Source organism: Microtus pennsylvanicus, chromosome 1, assembly GCF_037038515.1.
Source record: "Microtus pennsylvanicus isolate mMicPen1 chromosome 1, mMicPen1.hap1, whole genome shotgun sequence".
In the NCBI taxonomy this organism is placed as follows: Eukaryota; Metazoa; Chordata; class Mammalia; order Rodentia; family Cricetidae; genus Microtus; species Microtus pennsylvanicus.
Window position 1 is genome coordinate 156,958,844 of NC_134579.1, and position 22,243 is coordinate 156,981,086.

The 22,243-nt window shown below is 39.5% G+C and overlaps 1 protein-coding gene across 8 annotated transcripts in view; it reads left to right on the forward strand.

The window, feature by feature from the left end:
• The first annotated feature begins 214 nt into the window (after nt 1-214).
• The window catches only part of LOC142832957 (zinc finger protein 431-like), a 50,273-nt gene continuing 28,244 nt past the window's right edge, over nt 215-22,243 (forward strand). The window contains exons 1-5 of one of the 8 annotated variants that reach the window (XM_075943819.1): nt 221-349; nt 1,444-1,500; nt 16,551-16,677; nt 16,873-16,933; nt 18,065-21,364. In XM_075943819.1, coding sequence (XP_075799934.1) covers nt 1,474-1,500; nt 16,551-16,677; nt 16,873-16,933; nt 18,065-19,031 — 1,182 coding nt within the window. In that variant the 5' untranslated portion in view covers nt 221-349; nt 1,444-1,473 and the 3' untranslated portion in view covers nt 19,032-21,364. Of the gene's footprint in view, nt 350-1,402; nt 1,501-16,550; nt 16,678-16,872; nt 16,934-18,064; nt 21,365-22,243 lie in introns of those variants that run through there. The other 7 variants (XM_075943882.1, XM_075943829.1, XM_075943889.1 and 4 more) reach the window with 7 other exon arrangements.

Genomic DNA, 22,243 nt, shown 5'->3' on the forward strand with positions numbered 1-22,243 from the left:
GAGCAGGAAGATAGCGGGATCTGCTATAGGAATCAGGGGCAAGTGCTAATGAAATGCATATTTCTGCTGATTTAGAAAAGATTTTTTTTTTCCGGGGTGGAAGGGAGCTTCAGGAACCATCATACTGTGTCTTTAAGAACAGTGTAACACTATGGGAAGTGGTCTTGTCACTCAGGGTTAAGTAGCCAATCAGACATCTGCCAGTCAGTGTCGGGCAGGGTTTTTCCGGCAGCCAGCTTCAGGCTTGGTTTTAAGAGAATCTGGCACCAATGGTTTTGCGTGCTGTGCGGGGAGTTTTGCTGTGGGGAGCTGAGCAGAGAGCATGGGCAAGCTGTCAAAGCACGACATGGTGAGCTTGCGGCTGCTATCCCCAGAGTAGGAGGAGCGGTCAGTTGAGCCGTGGGAAGCCAGTGTTGTGGGTCGTCCCTTGCCAGAGTGGGAGCCAGTGGCCAGACTCGGGTTTGGCATGCTCCTGCCTGCTCCTGCCTGCTCCTGCCTGGTCCAGCATTGTCCGGCTGGTCCTGCATTTTCCAGTGCTGTTCTGCATAGTCCTGCGTGGTCCTGTGTGGTTCTGTGTGATCTTTGCAATTCCGCTGGGCATGTCTGACAGCCTCTGAGTAACTCTGCTGCCTACGTCTGTGCAGACAATTTGGGAGTGGGACTGTGCTTTGAACTAGCGTTGCTGACAGCACTGAGAAATGCCGGCGCTCTTAGTGCTTGTGTTGTCTCTATGGAACACAGATTTACCAAACTCAGAGTGCACTCATCCCTCTAGTATCTTCCAGAAGGTCTTCACTTTGAACATTTAGGTTTAGGATCCACCTGGAGTTAGTTCTGTGGCGCTTGTTAGAGTAGCACCCCACTGCTAAACTACGCCGCCGTGGAAGAGTAGAATTGATGATAATAGAACGATGGCAACAGGACTTACCAGTTCTTAGGAGACATTAAGTCACAAAGTAGAATTAAGGTAAGGGAGGGCTGCATCACAAAGTAGAATTAAGGTAAGGGAGGGCTGCATCCCAAATACCCCAAAGATGAGTAGTTGCTAACCACACCTGTTAGAGATTAGTATAAGATGTAAATGTTTGTTATCCAAGAATTAACCAGCTACATTCTCATAACAAAGGAGACCAGCCTGATTTACAACCAGCAGAAAGGCCCATCCCTCCATTAAAAAACAGCCTCTAAAAGCTGCACAAGGGACCACTACAGGGTCACAACTAACATAAAGACCTCGTGTGATGTAAAGGTACAGTAATTCTAGAACAGCAGCATCTCCAGTCTTTTAGAAAAGCACTTTTGAGTCAGGGTCTTCTTTGTTGCTTGAGGTGGACTTGGACCCTGTCTGTACCCCTCAGGGCATTGTCCTTGTTATGCTCCTGACTCTTGTTATGAAGCTGACTCTAGTAATTTCCTATGCCGTGTTCCGTGTTCTGTGCTTAGGTTCCTGATGCAGAGAGCTGAACAAAGAGTATGGGCGACCAAGAAAACCACGACACGGTAAGCTTGGGGCTGCTATTCCCAGACTAGGAGGAGCAGTCTGTTGAGCGAAGGGAGCGAATGTGGCGGTTCCTCCCCTACCTGGGTGGGAGCCAGTGGCCAGACTTAGAGATTGGCATGTTCCTGTCTGGTCTGACATGGTCCGGCATAGTCCTGCTGGTCCAGCATGCCCCAGTGTGGTTCTGCATTTTCCTGTGTGGTCCTGAGCGGTCCTGTGTATTCTCTGCAATTCGCTTGCAGTCTCTGAGTAACTTAACTATGCCGGCTGCGTCTGTGCAGAGCATTGGATTGGGACTGTTGTTTGAACTATCCTTGTTGACATCACTGTGAAATATCGGCGCCCTTAGTGCTTGTGTTGTCGCTAGGGAACACAGATTTGCCAGAATCAGAGAGTGCTGGTCTCTCTAATATCTTCCATAAGTTCGACAGTTTTAACATTTAACTTTTACGTTTAGGATCGATCTGGAGTTAATTTTATGGCGCTTGTAAAATGGTATCTCCATTGTAGAGTAGCATTCTACTGCTAACCTGTGATGTGGAAGAGTAGAATTGATGGTATAAGGACTTACCAGATCTTAGGAGGTATCGGGTCGCGGGGTAGAACTTAGGTAAAGGAGTACTGCATTCCAATTACTCACAAAACAAGCAGCATGCCAACCGTGCCTGTTGGAGTTAGTATGATAAGATGTAAATGTTTGTTCCCCAGGCTTAAGTATCTACATTCCCATAACAATGGAGAACAGCCTGATTTACTATCAGCTGAAAGGCCCATCCCTCCATCAAAAAGCAACCTTTAGCTGGGGTTGCACCACACCTTTCATCCCAGCACTCTTGAGGCAGAAGCTGGTGGATCTTTACAAGGTCAAGGCCAGCCTGGTGTACAGAGTGAGTTCCACAACAGCCAAGGCTACACAGAGAAACCTTGTTTTGAACAAAGAAAATAGAAATAAAAACAGCCTCTAAATTCTGCTCAAGGGTCACAACTAACATAAAGTCCTAGTGTGACAGAAATGTACAGTAATTCTAGAACAGCGCCATCTCTAATCTTCTTGGAGAGCACTTTTGAGTCAAGGTCTCCTATGTTGCTTGAGGTGGACTTGGACCCTGTCTGACCCCTCAGGGCATTGTCCTTGTTATGCTCCTGACTAACCACTCTAAAGCTGGCAATACACACCTGCAGCACAAGAGTACTAAGATTACCAGTGTGAGTCACAGAGTGGACTGCCTGTTGCAGAACAGGGAAAGGGTTTGTGTGTGGAGCAAAGCTTCTCCCTTCAGACCAGAAGAGGAGGAACAGTGTACTGTCCACACTGTAGGGGGAAACAGACTAGACAGCAGCTAGATCACAGACTGAAGTTGAAGGCAGTGAGCTGCAGGGGTCTCCATTACAATGAGGGACTGCTGGGGCATGGTGAGTGACTTTCTCTGTAATTTCCCTGATGTATTAATTTCTTCCATGTGACTGAAGACAGATAGAATTGGTGGGTGTACATTTTTGGGAGGTTGGCTTGAACTACTAAGTATTCAGTTTCTAATTAGCAAACACTCCAATTCAGATGTGTGCAATTCTGGTTGACACAGCTAAGTCAGCTGAGAGTTTTGAGACACAGGCCTTTGGCTGTAACTCCATGTGTTAGCTTACAGCACTCAGTGGCTAACATTTACATGGGACAGAGTCATACACACTCTTTTATGAATGGCATTCCCTCTACCAGGGTAGTGTCTACTCCATTTCAAAGTCAGTAGAGCTAAGTGTTCTTCCAATTATTTTTATCATTTTTAAAACATCAAATCTTGGTATCATTTTTAAAATTCATTTTTAAAAATGCATTACGTCTATCTTTCTATTTTTTAATATTTTACTATTTTAAGAATTTCATTCCATTTTTTCTTAAATGCTTTTTATTTATTTATGTATTTATTTATATTAATTTAGAGCAGTGGCTCCTAACCTCGGCGGTCACATCTCCGAGCTTTGGGGGATCAAGTGACCCTATCACAGGAGTGGCCTAAGACCACTGGAAAACACAGATATTTATATTGTAATTCATAACAGTAGCAAAAGTATAGTTATGAAGTAGCAGTGAAAATAATTTTGTTGTTGGGGTCACAACATCATGAGGAACTGTCTGAATGGGTCACAGTATTAGGATGATTGAGAACCACTGGTTCAGATCAATGTTTCCTGTAGCTCAGGCTCACCTCACACTATACAATTGGGAATCACTTTGAATACCTAATGCTGCCTCTGTGGCCCAGTGCTGGGCAGACAGTCCTACAATTCCTTCTAAGCTGTCTTGACTGCTCTTTGGGAGGAAAATAGACCAGTGAATGAGTATCCTCCAACTTCTCTTGATTTTAATGTGAATTTGCAAATGAAGTGGGACCTGTGTATGAATTGAGTTCACTGACCAACTGTAAAGTAGGTGTAGTCACAGTGGAGAAGGGTATTGTAAGTATACCAGTTCAACATAAATAGAGAAGAAAGAAATTCTCTACAGTGATGTCACAGGCCTGAGACAGGCCAGGGATAGTTGAAATAAACTCCTTTTTGTCTTGCATGGAAGGAGCTTTGGCCTTTTTCTCCTCCTCCTCCTCCTCCTGTTCTTCAGTTTAATTTATTTGATTTTTCTTTTTTCAAAAAGAAAACAAACTATCTTTTTTGCAGTTCCCTCTCCCTCCCCTCCTCCCATCCCCTTCACCTATTTCTCCACCTTACCCTCCAAGGTTAATCCTAAATAAAAAAACAGGCATACATTCACCTGGAAAGGAAAAAAAGACAAAATCGCCTGGCAAAACTGAGAACGTGGGAGTCGGGGGAGAAGAAAGGATGGAAGGGAAAGAGGAGGGGAAAAAGGGAGATGAGAAAAGAACTTGAGGGAATGGAATAGTTGAGGTGGAGGAAGGACAGAGATAAGAACAAGGAAAGAGATATTTTGATTGAGGGAGCCATTATGGGACTAGCAAGAAACCTGACACTGGAGAAATTCCCAGTAATTCACAAGGATGACCCCAGCTAAGACCCCAAGAAATAGTGGAGAGGGTGCTTGAACTGGCCTTGCCCTGTAGTCAGACTGATGAATAGCTTTGACCTTCTGATCCACCCTGCAAAGAGGCAAGGACAGCCTTGTTCTGAGCTGAAAACAGCTCAACAGAGCCGTCCAACTAAGAGCAATGACCACAGTGATGATAGGTGACATTTCGTTGATGTTTTCTGTATTTGTTTTTCTCTGCCCTTTGTTTTTATAAGAATTGTGGCATTGATACATCTTAGGTGAAAAAAATCATAATTGACAGGTATCATAGGCTCCAAAGCCCATTTTCATAGTGCCTTTTCCTTGATTTCCATCTGAAATTTTGTAGTACAAGATGAACACACAAGAGGCATTTCTTTCCATCCCCTTTTTCCTTTTATTTTAAAACTAATCTTATTTTACTACCAATTCCTTCTCCTTCCTGTCCTATCATTTATCCCACCTTCTCCCCACACCACCCCCAATCCAACCCTCAGAGAGGGTGAGGCCTCACATTCAACAACATCTGTCACATCACTTGAGGCAGAATTAAGGCCTTCCCCCCTGTACCTAAGCTGAACAAGGTATTCTTTCTTAGGGAATGGGCTCCAAAGAGCCAGTTCATGCACTAGGGATAAATACTGGTTCCATAGCTAGTGGTCCAACCAACTGCCCACGCCACACAACTGTCACGCTCATTCAGAGGGCCTAGTTTCGTCTTATGCGGTTTCCTCAGCTGTCAGTCTGGGGTAAGTGAGCTCCCACTAGCTAGTCAGCTGTTTCTGTGACTTTTCCAATCATGGTTTTGACCCATTTGCTCATACTGTTGCTCCTCCCCCTTGTATGACTGGACTCAGGAGTTTGGTCCTGTGCTTAGCTGTGGATCTCTGCATCTGCTTCCATCAGTTATTGGATGATGACAATTAAGGTAGTCATCAATCTGTTTACAGGGAAAGGGCAGTTTAGGTGCCCCCCCACTCATGTTTAGATTCTTACTGGGGGAGGGGTCATCCTTGTGGTTTCCTGGGAGTGCCTGGTTTCTTGCTGACCCCATCATGGCTCCCTCTTTCAAGGTATCTCTTTCATAGATCCGTCCTTTATCCAACTTGATCTTCTCAATCCCTCATGTTCTCCTCTGCTCTCCTTCTCCTCTTCCCACTCCTCTACCAACCTCCCCCTCCCCAATGCTGCCTATTTACTAAAGATATCTTACCTACTTCCCCTTCCTGGGGGTTCTCCTTGTTTCTTGTCCTCTGGGGTTGTAAGCTGGTTATCCTTTGTCTTATGTCTAATATTCATATTTATGAATGAATACATACCATGTTTGTCTTTCTGTGTCTGGGTTACTTCACTCAGGATGTTTTTTTCTAATTCTATCCATTTGCCTGCAAATTTCAAGATGTCATTGTTTTTAGCAGCTGAATAATATTCCATTGTGTAAATGTACCACATTTTCTTTATCCATTCTTTTTCTTTTATTTATTAAAGATTTCTGTCTCTTCCCCGCCACCGCCTCCCATTTCCCTCCCCCAATTAAGTCCCCCCTCCTCAGCCCGAAAAGCAATCAGGGTTCCCTGTCCTGTGGGAAGTCCAAGGAACCCCCACCTCCATCCAGGTCTAGTAAGGTGAGCATCCAAACTGCCTAGGCTCCCACAAAGCCAGTGCATGCAGTAGGATCAGAAACCCATTGCCATTGTTCTTGAGTTCTCAGTAGTCCTCATTGTCTGCTATGTTCAGAGAGTCTGGTTTTATCCCAGGCTTTTCCAGACCCAGGCCAGCTGGTCTTGGTGAGTATACATTCTTCTGTTGAGGAACATCTAGGTTGTTTCCAGGTTTTGACTATTACAAAAATGCTGCTAGGAACATAGTTGAGCAAATGTCCATGTGGTATGAATATGCATCCTTGAGGGTATATGCCCAACAGTGTTATTGCTGGGTCTTGGATTAGATTGATTCCTAATTTTTGAGAAGCCGCCAAAGTGGCTGTACAGGTTTGCACTCCCACCAGCAAAGTAGGAGTATTCCTCTTACTCTGTATACTTGTCATTAGTGTTTTTGATCTTAGCCGTTTTCACTGGCACAAGGTAATATCAGAGTCATTTTGATTTGCATTTCTCTGATGGCCAAGGATGTTGAGGAGCTGCCTTTTAGCCATTAGAGATTCCTCTGTTGAGAATCTTCTGTTTAGATCTGTACCCCATTTTTGAATTGGATTATTTGGTATTTTAATATCTAGTTTCTTGAGTTCTTTGTATATTTTGGAGATCAACCCTCTGTCTGAAGAGTAGTTAGTAAAAATTTTTTCCTATTCTCTAGGCTTCTGTTTTGTTTTCCTGATAGTGTCCTTTGCCTTACAGAAGCTTCTCAGTTTTATGAGGTCCCATTTATTAATTGTGTCTCTTAGTGTCTGTGCTACTGGTGTCACATTTAGGAAGTGGTCTCCTGTGCCAATGCGTTCAAGTGTACTTCTCACTTTCACTTCTATGAGGTTCGTTGTGGTTGGATTTATGCTGAGGTCTTTGATCCATTTGAACTTGAGTTTTATGCATGGGAATAGATATGAATCTATTTGCATATTTCTGCATATTGACATCCAGTTATGCCAGTACCATTTGTTCAAGATATTCTTTTTACCATTATATAATTTTAGCTTCTTTATAAAATCAGATGTTCATAGGTGTGTGGATTAATATCAGGACTTTGATTCAATTCCTTCGGTTCACCTGTCTCCTTTTGTGCCAATATCAAACTGTTTTCATTACTATAGCATTATAGTAGAACTTAAAGACAGGAATGGTGATGATGCCAGAATTACCTTTCTTGTACAGGATTGTTTTGGCTATTCTGTTTTTTTTTCTTTTTCCATATGAAGTTGAGTATTGTTCTTTCAAGGCCTGTGAAGAATTTTGCTAGGATTTTGATGGGAGTTGCATTCAATATGTAGATTACTTTTGGTAAGATTGCAGTTTTTACTATGTTGATCCTACCTATTCAAAAGCATGGGAGATCTTTCCATTTTCTGATATCTTCTTCGATTTCTTTCTTTAAAAATTTAAATTTCTTGTCATACAGGTCTTTCACTTGATTGCTTAAAGTTACCTGCAAGATATTTTATGTTATTTGTGGCTATTGTGAAGGGTGATGATTCCCTGATTACTTTCTCAGGCTGTTTATCATCTGTATATCTGAGGGCTATTGATTTTTTAAGTTAATCTTGTATCCTTCCATATTACTGGAGGTATTTATTGGCTGGAGGAGGTTCCTAGCAGAATTTTTGGGGCCACTTATTTAAACTATCATATCATCTTCAAATAGCTAAAGTCTGACTTCTTCCTTTCCAATTTTTATCCCCTTGATCTCCTTTTGTTGTCTTATTGCTCAAGCTAGAACTTCAAGTACTACATTAAATAGATAGGGAGAGAGTGGACAGCCTTGTCTTATCCCTGATTTTAGTGGAATTGCTTTGAGTTTCCATTTAGTTTGGTGTTGGCCGTTGGCTTGTTGTATATTCCCTTTAATATGTTTAGATATATTCCTTGTATCCCTGCTCTCTGCAAGACCTTTATCATGAAAGGTGTTGGATATCATGAAATCAAATTGCTATAGTTGAACTAGTCCAACAAATATAGAAGATCTGGGTAAAATGGTCCTTGCCTAACTTTTGCTTAAGATGTATAACCATGGGGGGGGGGGGGAAGATGTGAGTAATCCTTGGTTTGATCTCATCCAAATCCCTAGTCTCTAGAACACATGGGCAGGAATTTGTTTCAACTTTTAAAAATAATTCTTTATGATTATGACTACATCATGCCCACATTCGTTTTCCTGCCTATAAGCCCTACCATTGACCGCTCTTTGTTTTAGAATTCATGCTCTGTTTTTCTTTACTAACAGTTGCACAGTAACAACAGTTACAGTTTGAATGTGACCTGTGTTTGACTGCAGGACTTCCCAGATTTGAAGCAAAGGTTTGGCTGCACTGTACAATCACTGTGGATTGGGATTTGTACCAAAAGGGCTATGTGCCTTGGAAGAAAAACAGGAAGTGCTGTGGGAGGCTGGAAGAATTTCTACTAAAATAAATATTTCCCACATTAGGACTCTAGGATGTAAGGGCAGAGTCCCGAATGCCTTTGCTCTCTGTGAAATTTGATCTCTGATAACCCAGGAGGGGAGCTGCTACTGTCTTGAGTCCCAGCTGGGTTACCTTAGATAATGTAGAATGCTGGAAAGCCTTAGCAATTAGGAGTACCAGTGGAAGGTAGCTTGCAGGTTTGCTACAGTTCACAACATTATACAATAATTGCTCAGCCATCTTTTCACAAACGACTTATCAGAGCCAAGAGATAAGATAAAGGCTAAACCAAAAAAGCAAGGTATTTTACCATTATTGATTTGTAAGTAAGTGGTTGTCCGTTGCTATAGATTTTTCTCTGTAACTGGCTTCTCTTCTGCTTGTTACATATTTGGGAATTAATTCCGTAGTTCAGAATAGTTTCCCACTGCCAAGCCTTGTTCCTCTCCTAAATGCAGAGATCTGCCTTTCTGTGGTTATCTTTGTCAACTGGCTTTTGGATGGTGTTTAGGGTCCAGGCAAAGAACATCCCATTTAAGATATTCACAGATCTCCAAAGACATAGAATTACTACCTGCCCAAACTGTTCCTCTGGTTTTACCCCAAGATCTGAATGGCTGATAACAGTATAGCCCAGAACTGATCACTTAGAGGCCCACATCTGTTCTTTGCTTAGAGCAGTAAGTCTAACTCCAGACCTAGACCCATAGAAACTGCAGCGTCTGATGTATGTGCTATTTGATCAAGAGCCATCAGCTTCTCCCAGACTGTTTTTGTACGTTGCCTAGTTACCTGGTAGCTTCTATGCATACTGAGAGAAAAGAAGTGGCTTGTTGATTTAAACAACCTGTGTCCTATTCATAATTTTACTGCCACCTAGCTCTCAAATAATTCATATACATGGATGCTTGTTCTTTCTTATGAATGCCTGGCCTTAGCTTAGCTTGCTTCTAGCCAACGTTTCTTAACTAAATTATCCCATTTACCTTTTGTCTTTGGGCTTTTATCTTTTTCTATTCTATATACCTTTCTTTACTTCTTACTCCATGGCTTGCTTTGTAGCTGGGTATCTGGCCACTGGTGTCCTCTCATTTTCTTGCTCCTCCTTCCTCCCCACCCTGATTTCTCCTTTCATTTCTTCTCTTTCCCTACCCGTCCTGCCTATCAATTTTTCCTGCCAAGCTATTAGCTATTAAGCTCCTGCTGTGCTTCAGCTTTGCCTTGGTCCAATCTTCTCTTCAATGTATCTCTATTTCTCTTTTGGAATGTGAGTGGCATTCTGTGCTATCGTTGCTTGGAAAGATTTAACTTGTATTCTGATTTTACAAGATGTCACTGTTAAGAGTTGTCTTGAGTGTCAGAAGAGATTTTGGCCATTTTAGCAGGATAAGGGCTGTTGCAGACTATGAGATTCATACATTTTTTTTCATGGATGGCCATGAGCCTATAGTGACCTGGGTCATAAGTGGTCAATTGAACAAAAAACCTTCCATATAGGATGATATATTTGAATTTGTAACCTCTTCTTAGTGACATTCTTTCCATTACTTGTGAGTTCTTTAGTAGGCAAAGGCTTTCTGGATGAGATTCCTCATTAGGGGTGTGATATGAGTCTTCAGAGCCTCAACCCATTTCCTATACATTGTATTTGATGGTGTAAGTCACAGAACAATCCCACACCAATTCAGAATAATAAATAATAAAAGGGTTATTTATTTAAGGGAAAAACTACAGATTACTGTCCTAGATAACCATCCTCTGCACAAACAGGAACAGACTCTAGCAGCCAGAAGCAAGAGAGTGGGTGCTCACTTACAGCTGCTTTTACATATCCAAGACCATGCCCAAGTGTGCTGGTATCTTAAAGGTTATTGGCTGAAAGAGCAGAATGTGCTCCCACAGCACTCCCCCCTTTTGTTTAAATAAGAGAGTTCCAAACCCAATACAAAACTATATACACTAGGAACAGATATCAAGTATAATCAGAATCACAACCAGCATAAACAATATTAAGCAGGGAACATATGCTAAATGTTTTAATAAACATTCTTTCCTATGGAGTCTAAGACTTGTATAGGACATGGCTTGGCTATATCATAAGAGTACAGTAACTATGACTATCTAATCTTCAACCCCTGAGAAGGGAGATAATATTACTTGAGCAGGCAGGAAGTACAATCAAGTAGCTTCTAAAGTGAGCAATATATGATGGGGACAATTATCTACCTGAGCAATCACCCAAAGTCTCATTTTGCAATATTGAAGCAACCAACTTTGACTAAGTCCTAGTGTAACTGACAGACCATTTTCAGAGGCAGGAAATTTTTCAAAACCGTCTTACCCTGTCTTGGCAAGATTTGAGAGTCCTACTTATCCATTTCTGCATACCATATACCTTGTCAGTGCTTGAGGCATGGACAATTCCTTGCTTAAAGTCCAGTTTTGCCAAGAAGAAAACAAACTCTGAGAGGAGTGTCTTCTGTGCTCAACATTCTCTCGGGAAGAGATTGCTGCTGTCAGAAGCAATTGTGTTTCACATCGACAGAACCCTAAGTTATTTAAATGCCATATTTCTCAGATCCTTGAAGTGGTTGAAGATTACCTATCTAGACAGAATACAAACTCTATGTATCTAAAGAACCTAATTGATCTGACTGTATGTACAATAAACATGAACAACTATTGACCTATAATAATTAATACCTGTATAACTTCAAGACTAAAGCTTAATGTCAGAATATTAAATAATCTGAAAACAAATGTGCAACAAATGAGGACAATGACCTCAAAATGTAAACAATCTATAAGTATATTGATCAGGTGTAGGAGTAATATATAATGCAATATGACAAAGTATTGGAACAGGGTGGGGATATTGCTCATTCCCTGTAGGAGGATAGTCCATTGATATCTCCTAGTAGGCTGAGAATTATTATAAGTAGGCACTGTGAAGGCAAACTTTTTCTCTATCTTTTTCTTGTAAAGGTATAATGAAGAAACAATCCTTTAAGTCAATAACTATGAGAGGCCATCCTTTTGGTAACAGACAAGGCAGAGGAATTCCAGATTGTAGAGGGCCCATAGGTTGAATAATCTTGTTGATAGCTCTTAGATCTGTCACCATTCTCCATTTTCCAGATTTCTTTTTAACAACAAATACATGAGAATTCCAAGGGCTGGTTGATTCTTCAATATGATAAACATCTAGTTGCTCTTGCACCAGCTGTTCTAAAGCCTGCCACTTTTCTTCAGCTAGAGGCCACTGCTTAACCCTTATTGGTTTTTCAGTTAACCATTTTAAAGGTAGGGCTGTTGGTATCTGTGAATGTTTATCAATTGCTTTGTGTTCCATTGCCTATAATATCTTCTAATATTTTCTTCAGAAACATAAGTTTTTGGGGCTGCAGGAATGTTGATCTGGGTATTCCATTGCTGCATTATGCACGACCCCACATTCACTGCACTATTGGTGATATATGGCCTCAGTCTTCCTATTTGTTCATCTGGTCCTATGCATTCAACCCATCTCATGCTTTGTTTTACCTGAGGTAGTGTTCCAATTGCCAGGAACTGAACATCTACCTCTTGAAGATGAAGAGGCCAATTCAGATTCCAAGATCTGGAGTGATGGTACTTACATTCACACCCATGTCTAGTGAGCCTTTAGTAAAAATGCCATTCATACACACTCTTAGCTTCGGTCTTTGATCATTTATAGAAATGTGCCAGAATATATGTTTCCTCTGTCCTACTGGAGTTTTTTATTCATCTTCCACATTTAACCCATCATTCAGACCAGTATTGTTAACAGTAGGCATTGGATTTTTTAATTTGCCTGGCGAGACACATTCTCCACAGTAACTGAAAATGACTGGACCACATTTGTCTTGGGGGCCTGCAAGAGGCCCACCATGACATTTCCTATTGGTATTGGGTTGCCTTGTCTAGCTTTCATTGACCTACATTCATTGGTTCAATGTCGGCCTTTACCACACCTCTTACATATACCTGAAGGTTGAATCCTCCTCTTTCTGCCATTTGCAGAGGATACATTATTCCTAAGCATCTTTTCTCTACAATCCCTTCTCAGATATCCCATTCTACCACAATTAATACATTTGGTATTTTGATGTCTTCTCTTACCATTGGAAATTGCTTTTCCTACCCAAACTTCAGGACACATAGTGTCTCGACATTCATTGTGTGCAAGACCCATTCATCTATGGGTGTTGATCTGATCTCTAAAGGCCCAAGGAAACTTTTGAATTCTATGTTGGCATTCTCATAAGTCAAAGATTAAAATTATACATCTAAATTTTGGGTCAGTTACCCCTATTTGTACAGGCCTAGCTAGTCTTTGCAAAAAGTCACTAAAAGGTTCTCTCTGACCCCGTTTAACCCTAAGATATGATTCAACTCTCTTTCTTAGTTCCTGGATCCTTTCCGAACCCTCTAAAGCTGCTGTGCTACATAGGGACAAGGTGTGGTCATCATAAAGATCCTTAGGATCAGAGTAAAGTCCTTCACCTAGAATTTGATCTAGGGAAATCTCAAGTCCTTTTGCTTTTTCTTGTTGCTCTAAAATTCTTGCCTCCTTCTTAAAAAGTATCTCCACTTTTTAATTGCAGTCCACTTTCTAGCACTGCTGAGATTAACTGAATCCAATCTTGAGGTGTTGCTTTGGTACTGAAAGACTATGTTTTGACCATTTCCCTAAGAAAGGGACAAATGTAGTTCATAAGTTACAATTGTTTGTTTAATTTCCTTTAGATCAGTCATACATATGCACTCCCATGAATATTCTTTGGCAACCTTATGTTTCTTGGGGTCAAATACTTTTTCTGATGTTATTACTGGAAAGGTGGGCAGAACTCTGAGAAGCTATCCTGGAGATTTGTAGGTACCGAAGAGGTTAAATTTTGCCTTTTTACCTTTTGTTTCTGGTCATCAAATTTGATAATTTCCTCATTCTTTTCAAATCTGTTTACCACTGCCTTTTTTAATGTCTGGATCTCCTGTCCATTGCTCTGCTCTAATGCCCTCATTGAGGATTCAAAGTTATGAAGTTTGTCCAGTAGAGATAATGTCTCATCATTGGACATAATCTTTATAGCATGCATATTGCCTTCCTGGAGAGACATTCTATCAGTCAATCTGTCATACCCCTTTGACAGAGTCTGATTAATACTTTCAACAGTGTGATTTCTCTCAAATAATGTTTCAGAAACCACTGTCATTGATTAGGTTTATGTTTTATGAGCCAAATCAGCTGTATCCTTCTCCAGAGTGGTGAATGTTCCTTTAAATAAATTAATATCAGTCTGTACCATTTCTAAAAGTACTTCAGTTGACTGAGTTTTGTTAGTTAAATTGGCCATATCCTTCTTCAGATTTCCAACCTCTTTTTTTGAGAAGCCTTGTATCAGTCTGTAAAGACTGTACCATTTCTAAAAACGCCTCATTCTTAGCCCTATTGTCAAACCATATTTTTAAGAAAAAAATATTGGGGACAAGACTAATCCCTAGAATCAAAAATAGTGATGTAGAAGGGAAATCATATAACTCTTGTAAAACCTTGCACATGGTATAAGTAAAGAGGCTATTGAAACCTTGGATGGTTAGGTTGTCTGACATATTGACCTTTTAAATTAATAACTTATAATTTATGTTTTGGATATTAAATCTTACCTGTGGTTTAATTAGCTGGATTAGGTACAATAACCATTACCTGCCAGTAGGTGTTGTAAGCCCCCTATGAAACAAACTCAGCTGGATCCAGCAGCACACCTGGAATCATGTGACTAGTCTCAATCTGATTTTAGTGTGAAATGCTGAAAGATATGCTTTGATCAATAATTAGTTATTTAATAAAAATCACAGACTATGTGCACCATGATTGGTCCTGATGGGTTAGCAGCCACAACAGGACAGGGATAACAAGATAACAGCAGGCACCCAGCAAACTTGTATCCCATCTGAATTTCCATGCAGTGTGTGGTGATAGCACACAGACACTGGAGCAAGATCATGGGGACTGGAAGCCACTCTGAGGCAAGTAATAATACAATATAAAGAACTATGGCCGATCTGTAGCAAGAAAAGCTAACACTTTGGGAAAATTCTATATCCAAATAAATTGCTGGTTCCATGCACAGGCCACGGCCAGCTGAGGGAGGTCTTGCACCAAGCTGGGTGTACTCCAAGCTGGCGGCATCAGCAGAGCTGGAGGTGCTCTAAAACCAAATGGTCTGATGCCAGATGAAGGCGTAAGTCACGAAACAGTCCCACACCAGCTCAGAACTATGAATAGTAAAAGGGTTATTTATTTAATGGGAAAACAGCCCTCTGTGCAAGCAGGAACAGAGTCTAGCAGCCTGAAGCGGGAGCTGGAAGCAAGAGAGCAGGTGCACGTTTATAGCTGCTTTTACAGTGTAAAAGACCATGCCCAAGTGGTGTGGTACCTTAAAGGCTATTGGCTGAAGGAGCAGAATGTGCTCCCACAACACATATTTACTGTGTTGTGGTTGAAAATAATCAGCTATCTTCATTCTCATACTGTTATGTCTTCCCCACCATTGTAGACTCTATCTCTACATCACATAAAATATAGTACAAACAGTTGTTACAAAGTGCTAAGGCAATTGGTAGCCTGCTGTTTTAATTTTTTGTTTGTGTTTTCAAGGCAAGGTTTGTCTGTGTAGCCCTGACTGTCCAGAACATAGCTTTGTATACCAGGCTGACCTCATACTCAGAGGTCTCTCTGAGTTTGACTCCAAAGTCCTGAAAGTAAAGGTGGACCAACATTTCTGGCTTTATTTGTTTTGATATTATTGGGTGAGGGCCCTGGAATATAGGTTTTTCACATGTCAAGCATATGCTGCTCTGCTGAGCTTCACAAACATCTTGGATTTTAAAATTGAGCAGAGGGTATCATTCTGATTCTCAGGATGGCATGTATTTATGACATCAATAGTGCTTGAATATTCTGAGTCATTGGATTACAGGTACATGAACTCCTTGCTTGTTGTGTTTGTTTGATTTTTTTCAATCAATATGGCTATTTTAACTGCCTGTATGGATATGCACCATGTGGGTACCTGGTCCTCACAGTGATCTCAGAAATCCTGAACGTGGAATAATGGATAGTTGTGATCCCCATGTAAGTACTGGCAATTGTGCCCACCTATATGCAAGACCAGCAAGAACTCGTCACTACTGAGCTATCTCCCCAGCCCTGTGTTTAATATTTATGACAAACATTTATATTGCTAGAGTTTTCATCTGTCCATTTGTAACTTCTTAAACATGAAGTGCCTTTTTGTCAAATTTTATTGCTGTTACAGTTTAAATTAGGGCAATTCAGGTGTCCAGAAGGTGAATACAGAACTGGAGTGAATGCACATACCTCTTTGTAGGCTCTTCAGTTAAAAACCTCTGAATTCTTTCTCTTTTTTATTTGTTTGACTGATTTTTGCAGTGAAAACAGGGTCTTAATATGTACTTCTGCATGTCCTGGACTTGATTGCATAGACTTTGCTGGCATTCAACTCAGAGGCAGATATACCTGCCTCTGCCTTCTTAATGCTGTGGTTAAAGGCATGAGCCAGTACACCCAGTTTGTAAATCTTATTTTTCTCTTTTGTAGTTTTTTAGTAATTCTTCATAGAAATTTTCTCATGTGTACTCTATACTGTTGATCTGGTTACTTGTCTCTCTCTGTTTGTTAATAGACATGTCTCTTTCAAGAATGGGTGTTATCCCATTCAAAGGATACAGAAATGACAGAGTTGAACCTCTTATTCAGTTTCCTTGTAAAGTGACTTGATGATTCACTATAATACTTATGTCATGGAATGAGAGTGGGGAACACTAGAATTATATGACTGTACTGCAAAGAAGTAAACATCTGCAATATTGTCAGTATCATATTTTCTGATGTACACATGTATGGGATATTTTAGAATGCAGTGACCTATGATGATGTACATATCAACTTCTCTTGGGAAGAGTGGAATTTGCTGGATCCTTCCCAGAAGAATCTCTACAAAGATGTGATGCTGGAGACCTATAAGAACCTCACTACTATAGGTAAAAAGTGAATTTTCCTTCATGTTTCCAAATAAAGGGACAACTGTTTCTTGGTTATTGATGCTCTTTTGTTGAGTGAGAAAGAAGAAGAATGAGATGAATAAGTCAGCCATGGTTCTAAGGTTCAATAGAGATAGTAACTTAAATTTTGCAGAATGTTCAATAATATATGCATTTTCTGATACTATATTTTAGGATATAATTGGGAAGACCATAATATTGAAGAACATTGTCAAAGTTCTAGAAGATATAACAGGTAATTTTCATGTGCAAGTTGCTACAAATGTGCCTCTGATGATATTGTTATGTGTCCTGGAAGTTTTAAACAAAGGCAGTAGCATAAAATAAGCACAGCTTAAAGTGCATTGATGATTATTACATTCTCCTGGAACAGTACATCTCAATTTCAGGTAGGTAAGTTACATTTCAAAGGCATTCTTTTAAGAAAGAGGACAAGGAAACACCACCTTAACAAATAATACCCTTTGAATCATAGTACCATGAGAATTATACTGTAGAGCTGCCAATCCATTTATTTCATGCTACTCATATTATTGAGGAGGTGATAAGTATTACTCCTTAACCTTCTAATAAGCCAATAGTCCATAGTAAAGCTTGTATTACTCATATACTTGTTTCTGTGCTAAGTTTAGTGAGAGGGGCGGTTCAAATCAAGAGTCAAAGGACAATTGTTGTGGGTAAACTTCAATTCCTATATCAAAAATCTAAGAGGAATAGAAAATCAATCTGTGAAAATTCAATGGGGAAATCTTTTATTTGTTGTTCTTCTTTTACTGTGTATACCATATGTTACTCTTGATAGACGCATATGAGCATAGGGATATGAAAAAATGTAACATGCCTCTCTCTCAGAACAATTATAAGACATGTAGTCCCCATGTTGAGTATACTTGCCGAATTTGATTCAAGTATTCAAGTAACTGGTTTTCCACCATCACTGTTAATACACCATCAAACTTACACTGCAGAAAAAACCCTATGAGTTCTAGGACTGTGTAAATACTCTAGTAGTTCTAGTTCATTTAGCAAATGTAATATCATTCACAGTATAGGAAAATTTATGAGTGCAGTAAAGGTGGTAAAGCTCTAACTTTATCTAGTTCTCTTTAAATATGTGGAAAACATCATAGAATAAAAGTTTCTGTAAAGTGAACCATGAAATAAAGGAATTTACCATCACAGGTGTCTTCAAAGATGCAAAATGACACTTAACTAAAGGACACAACATGAGTCTAAACACAGCAACAAAACCTTAATATCTGATCCCTCTTTATAATTGAGAAAATAGTAAACTTCACATAGATATGAAGATTCTGCAGTGTATTGAATGTGGTAAAGCTTTTATATGTGCTAATTATTGTTGCAGGCATGAAAGAAATGAAATTGGAGAGAAACTTTCTGTATATACTCAATGTATTAAAGCCTTTGCATATGGCAGTCATCTTCAAAGAAATGCAAGAACATGTACTGGAGAGAAACCTTATGAATGTAATCAATGTGGTAAAGCCTTTGCACGTTATAGTCTTGTTCAAAGGCATAAAAGAACACATACTGGAGAGAAACCCTATGGCTGTAATGAGTGTGGTAAAGCCTTTGCTTATTGCAGCACTCTTCAAATCCACAAAAGAACACACACTGGAGAGAAACCCTATGAATGCAAGCAATGTGGTAAAGCCTTTACTCAACACAGCACTCTTCAATTGCATAAAAGAACCCATACTGGTGAGAAACCCTATGAATGTAATCAGTGTGGTAAAGCCTTTGCATGTCAAAGTAGTCTTCAACGGCATAAAAGAACACATACTGGAGAGAAACCCTATGACTGTGATCAATGTGGTAAAACATTTACATGCCAAAGTAGTCTTCAAATGCATAAAAGAACCCATACCGGAGAGAAACCCTATGAATGTAATCAGTGTGGTAAAGCCTTTGCATGTCAAAGTAGTCTTCAAAGGCATAAAAGAACACATACTGGAGAGAAACCCTATGAATGTAATCAGTGTGGTAAGGGCTTTGCATGCCATAGTCATCTTCAAAGGCATGAAAGAACACATACTGGAGAGAAACCCTATGAATGTAATCAGTGTCGTAAAGCCTTTGCTCATCACACTACTCTTCAAATGCATAAAAGAACACACACTGGAGAGAAACCCTATAAATGTCATCAGTGTGGTAAAGCCTTTGCTTATCACACTACTCTTCAAAGGCATAAAAGAACACATACTGGAGAGAAACTGTATGAATGTAATCAGTGTGGTAAATCTGTTTCATGTCTTTTTCATCTTCAAATGCATAAAAGAATACACTGGAGAGAAACCCGAGAATGGAATTAGTGTGGTAAAGCCTTTGGATGTCACAACTATCTCTGAATGCATAGGAGAACCCATACTGGAGAGAAACCCTCTGAATTTAATCAGTGTAGTCTTCAAAAACATCAGAAAAGTCATGCTGCAGTGAGACTATAAATATTGTCAATGTGGTAAGGTTTTGTACTTCATACAGGAGTAAAACTTTTTGTGTATAATCAACCTAATAAAACTTTTGCATATTGCAATAATCTTTGAGTACCTGAAAAAAAAGTAAAGTCTTCTTCTTACAAATTATTTTGTAAGATCTTTACAATCTTTACAATCAGATAACCAACAGTATTTATTCTATAGAAAAAACATGACAGTGTCAACAATCTGTTCAAGCGTTATGATGTCTGTTTTCATATTGATTGCACCAGCTAAGTCATGAACAAAACTGAATTTATAAATTATATGAAGCCTTATGTGTATGTAGGATAAAGAGATCCGTCTTAGAGAGCAACAGGACTGTTCTATCCAGCAGGGAGATCATTCCCCACTGTAGCACAACTTGAGGTATAGTCTGACTTCCTGACAGACAGGATTCTTTTCTACTCACAGGTATAGGTCTCCAGGATACCTTTCCTTCATAGGTGTAGGTATAGCCTGATACGAGATAGTCAGCGTACCTTTCCTTCCAGAGCTGTAACACTTGCCCTGTGAATTTAAATGATAATGTAACCCTTTTGGATTTTATGCTTCTCTTCAATTGTATGAAATAACAAATTCAGGTGGTAACTTTATGGATGTGTACTTTTTCCTTTTCTGTTGTGATATAATGTCTGTGTGTTCTTATAAAAGCATTTATTTTGGCCCTTGGTTGCAGAGGGATAGAAGATCACCATGAAAGTGGCACAGCAACAAGTGTCAGACATGGCAGCTAAAGCAGGAGCTTAAAAACTCACGTCCTTAAATTGCAGCATGAAGCAGAGAGTGGGAACTGCAAATGGTGTGTGGGTGTAAATTCTCAAAGCTTATCCCCAGTGGCATATTGTCTCTAGAAGAGCAGCATTTCCTAAATCTGGTGGTACCACCTACTTAGGAGGATTAATTTGTCCAACTTCAAGCCTAAGTGTTTGCTTTCTGTTTACGTGACCGAATTCATGGTGAAGAAAAACTCTGTAAGTAACTCTGTAAGATGTCTCAACTCCTGTGTTAACAGGAATGAATGCTTACAAGAGAAAAATGTTCATGAGTGAAAAATTGTTTAAAGGGTTGTTTTAATTGTAGCTATGTGATGTCAGTTTGTGTTTGTGTGGGTATGTGAGTGTGCATTCTATATATTGTGAGGACATTGGTTCCTTGGATCTTCTTGTAACAGGAATTACAGGAAGTTGTTAAAAATGTGACGTTGGTCCTGGGAATGAGCATTTCTTAAACCCCCAGGCATGTCTCTAGCATTGTAAATACTTTCTAGGTTATTTATATAATTTTGAGGTCTCTAAATAGGGACAAATTCATACAGAGAAAAACCCTATTTATATAAACAATTTGCTAAAGACTTTAGACATCATAGTTGTGTTCAGATTCAAGTACAAAATTATTTTTCATCATAGCCTTGAAGGAAGTAAATTGGTTGCCATGTTCACTCAAGACTGATGTTGAAGAACACTGAATTATGGTTTCTATCTTGAAACATTTGAGGTAGATACTAAAGTGTGCTATATGTGTGGGAAATCCATTTAGTGAGGTTTATTTTGTGGTCATTATTTCCTTCTGTGGTTTTTGTTTATCTCCTATTGTGCTTTTAACCAGTGATAGGTATTTTTCAGCTGTTATGTGTAGAATGGTATCCCCATCATCTAAGCATTCATTGGTTATTTAAATATCAGACAGTGTGTGATCATACTTTTCAAGTAAGGGTTTCTGTGAAAGGGTGGTAGGTTGCTGTTCTTGGTTTTGTTTTTCGTATTTTCACAGTTTTCCTTGAGATTTTTGTTGTTTGTTATTCATCCTGACTTGGATGTCAGTAATGATTCAGGGATACATTAGAACTCATGGTGCTCCTGTGTACCCCTCCTGAGTACAAGTGCAAGGGTGGATGATGCACTCCGAATGTGTGTTGTTTTGTCAACACAATTTAAAAATGTTAATGTTAAAATGCTTAATAGAAGAAATTATAAGAAACAGTAAATACTTCACGTGTGTATTTAAAGAAGCATTCTCATTTATCTGGTAGATATGTAATAAATAAGGACAATTGGCAAACAACTCTGTGTTTACTAGCATAGCTTGATTTTCTAAGGGGATTGAGGTCAGGTTTCTAGCCTTGTACACCACAGACCTTTCCCACTGAGCTGTCTCATTGGTGCTCAAATATGATTAGAAGAAACATTACAACAGTAAACTATTATCTTCCTTTCGGACTGTAAACATAATTTCATACAAAGAGAATAGGAACATGGGATAATTTGAATAATAAGTTCTCTTTTTATATAAAATATGTACACTATCATACATTCTTTTATTTGTTCATTCTGGGGACTAAACAACTATAACACTTTCTTAGGACCACAAATATATGCCAGAGAATTGCCTCATTTTATAAAGTCCACTGACTTCAGACTATGAACTATATTGTCAAGGGACAAGGGTAGAGGACTTTCTTATTTTACAGATGGTGAAACCCAGGCACACAGAGATAAGTGATTTTTTTTTTAATATACTTAAGTGTAACTGCTCATCTTAGTCATCCCAACATTCTAATGACTCACTAGATGAAGTTGATGACAACTAAGGCATAGTACCACAAGCCTGTAACCATAATACTTAGGAAGTGGATGGAGGAATTTCAGAATTTCAAAGTCAATCAAGGTGAAAAGGATCAATGGGGTATATATGGTAGGAGGTCCATGGAACCTATGGGGACTGTGATTGACTCAGGACTGTGTTCATAGTCTTCCCTGCAGCTCTTGAACTTCAAGGACATGGCACCAGCAAGTGTTGGCTTAGTTATTTACCACTCAGTGTTTCCTATTCTTGATAACATTTTCTGTTGAAGGCAGCCTAGGGTCAGACTCAAGTTGCTCAATAAAGAGTAAACTTCTGCAAGTGTGTGTTATCCTCAGGCAGGCATGCGCTCCCTATTTATGTATCCAAAGCAGCATCTTTTGTCCTCAAACCATAACATATGACCAATAGATCAGACCCAGGAGATTTTATTCATTTATGTGCACATACTTATTCACACATACTTA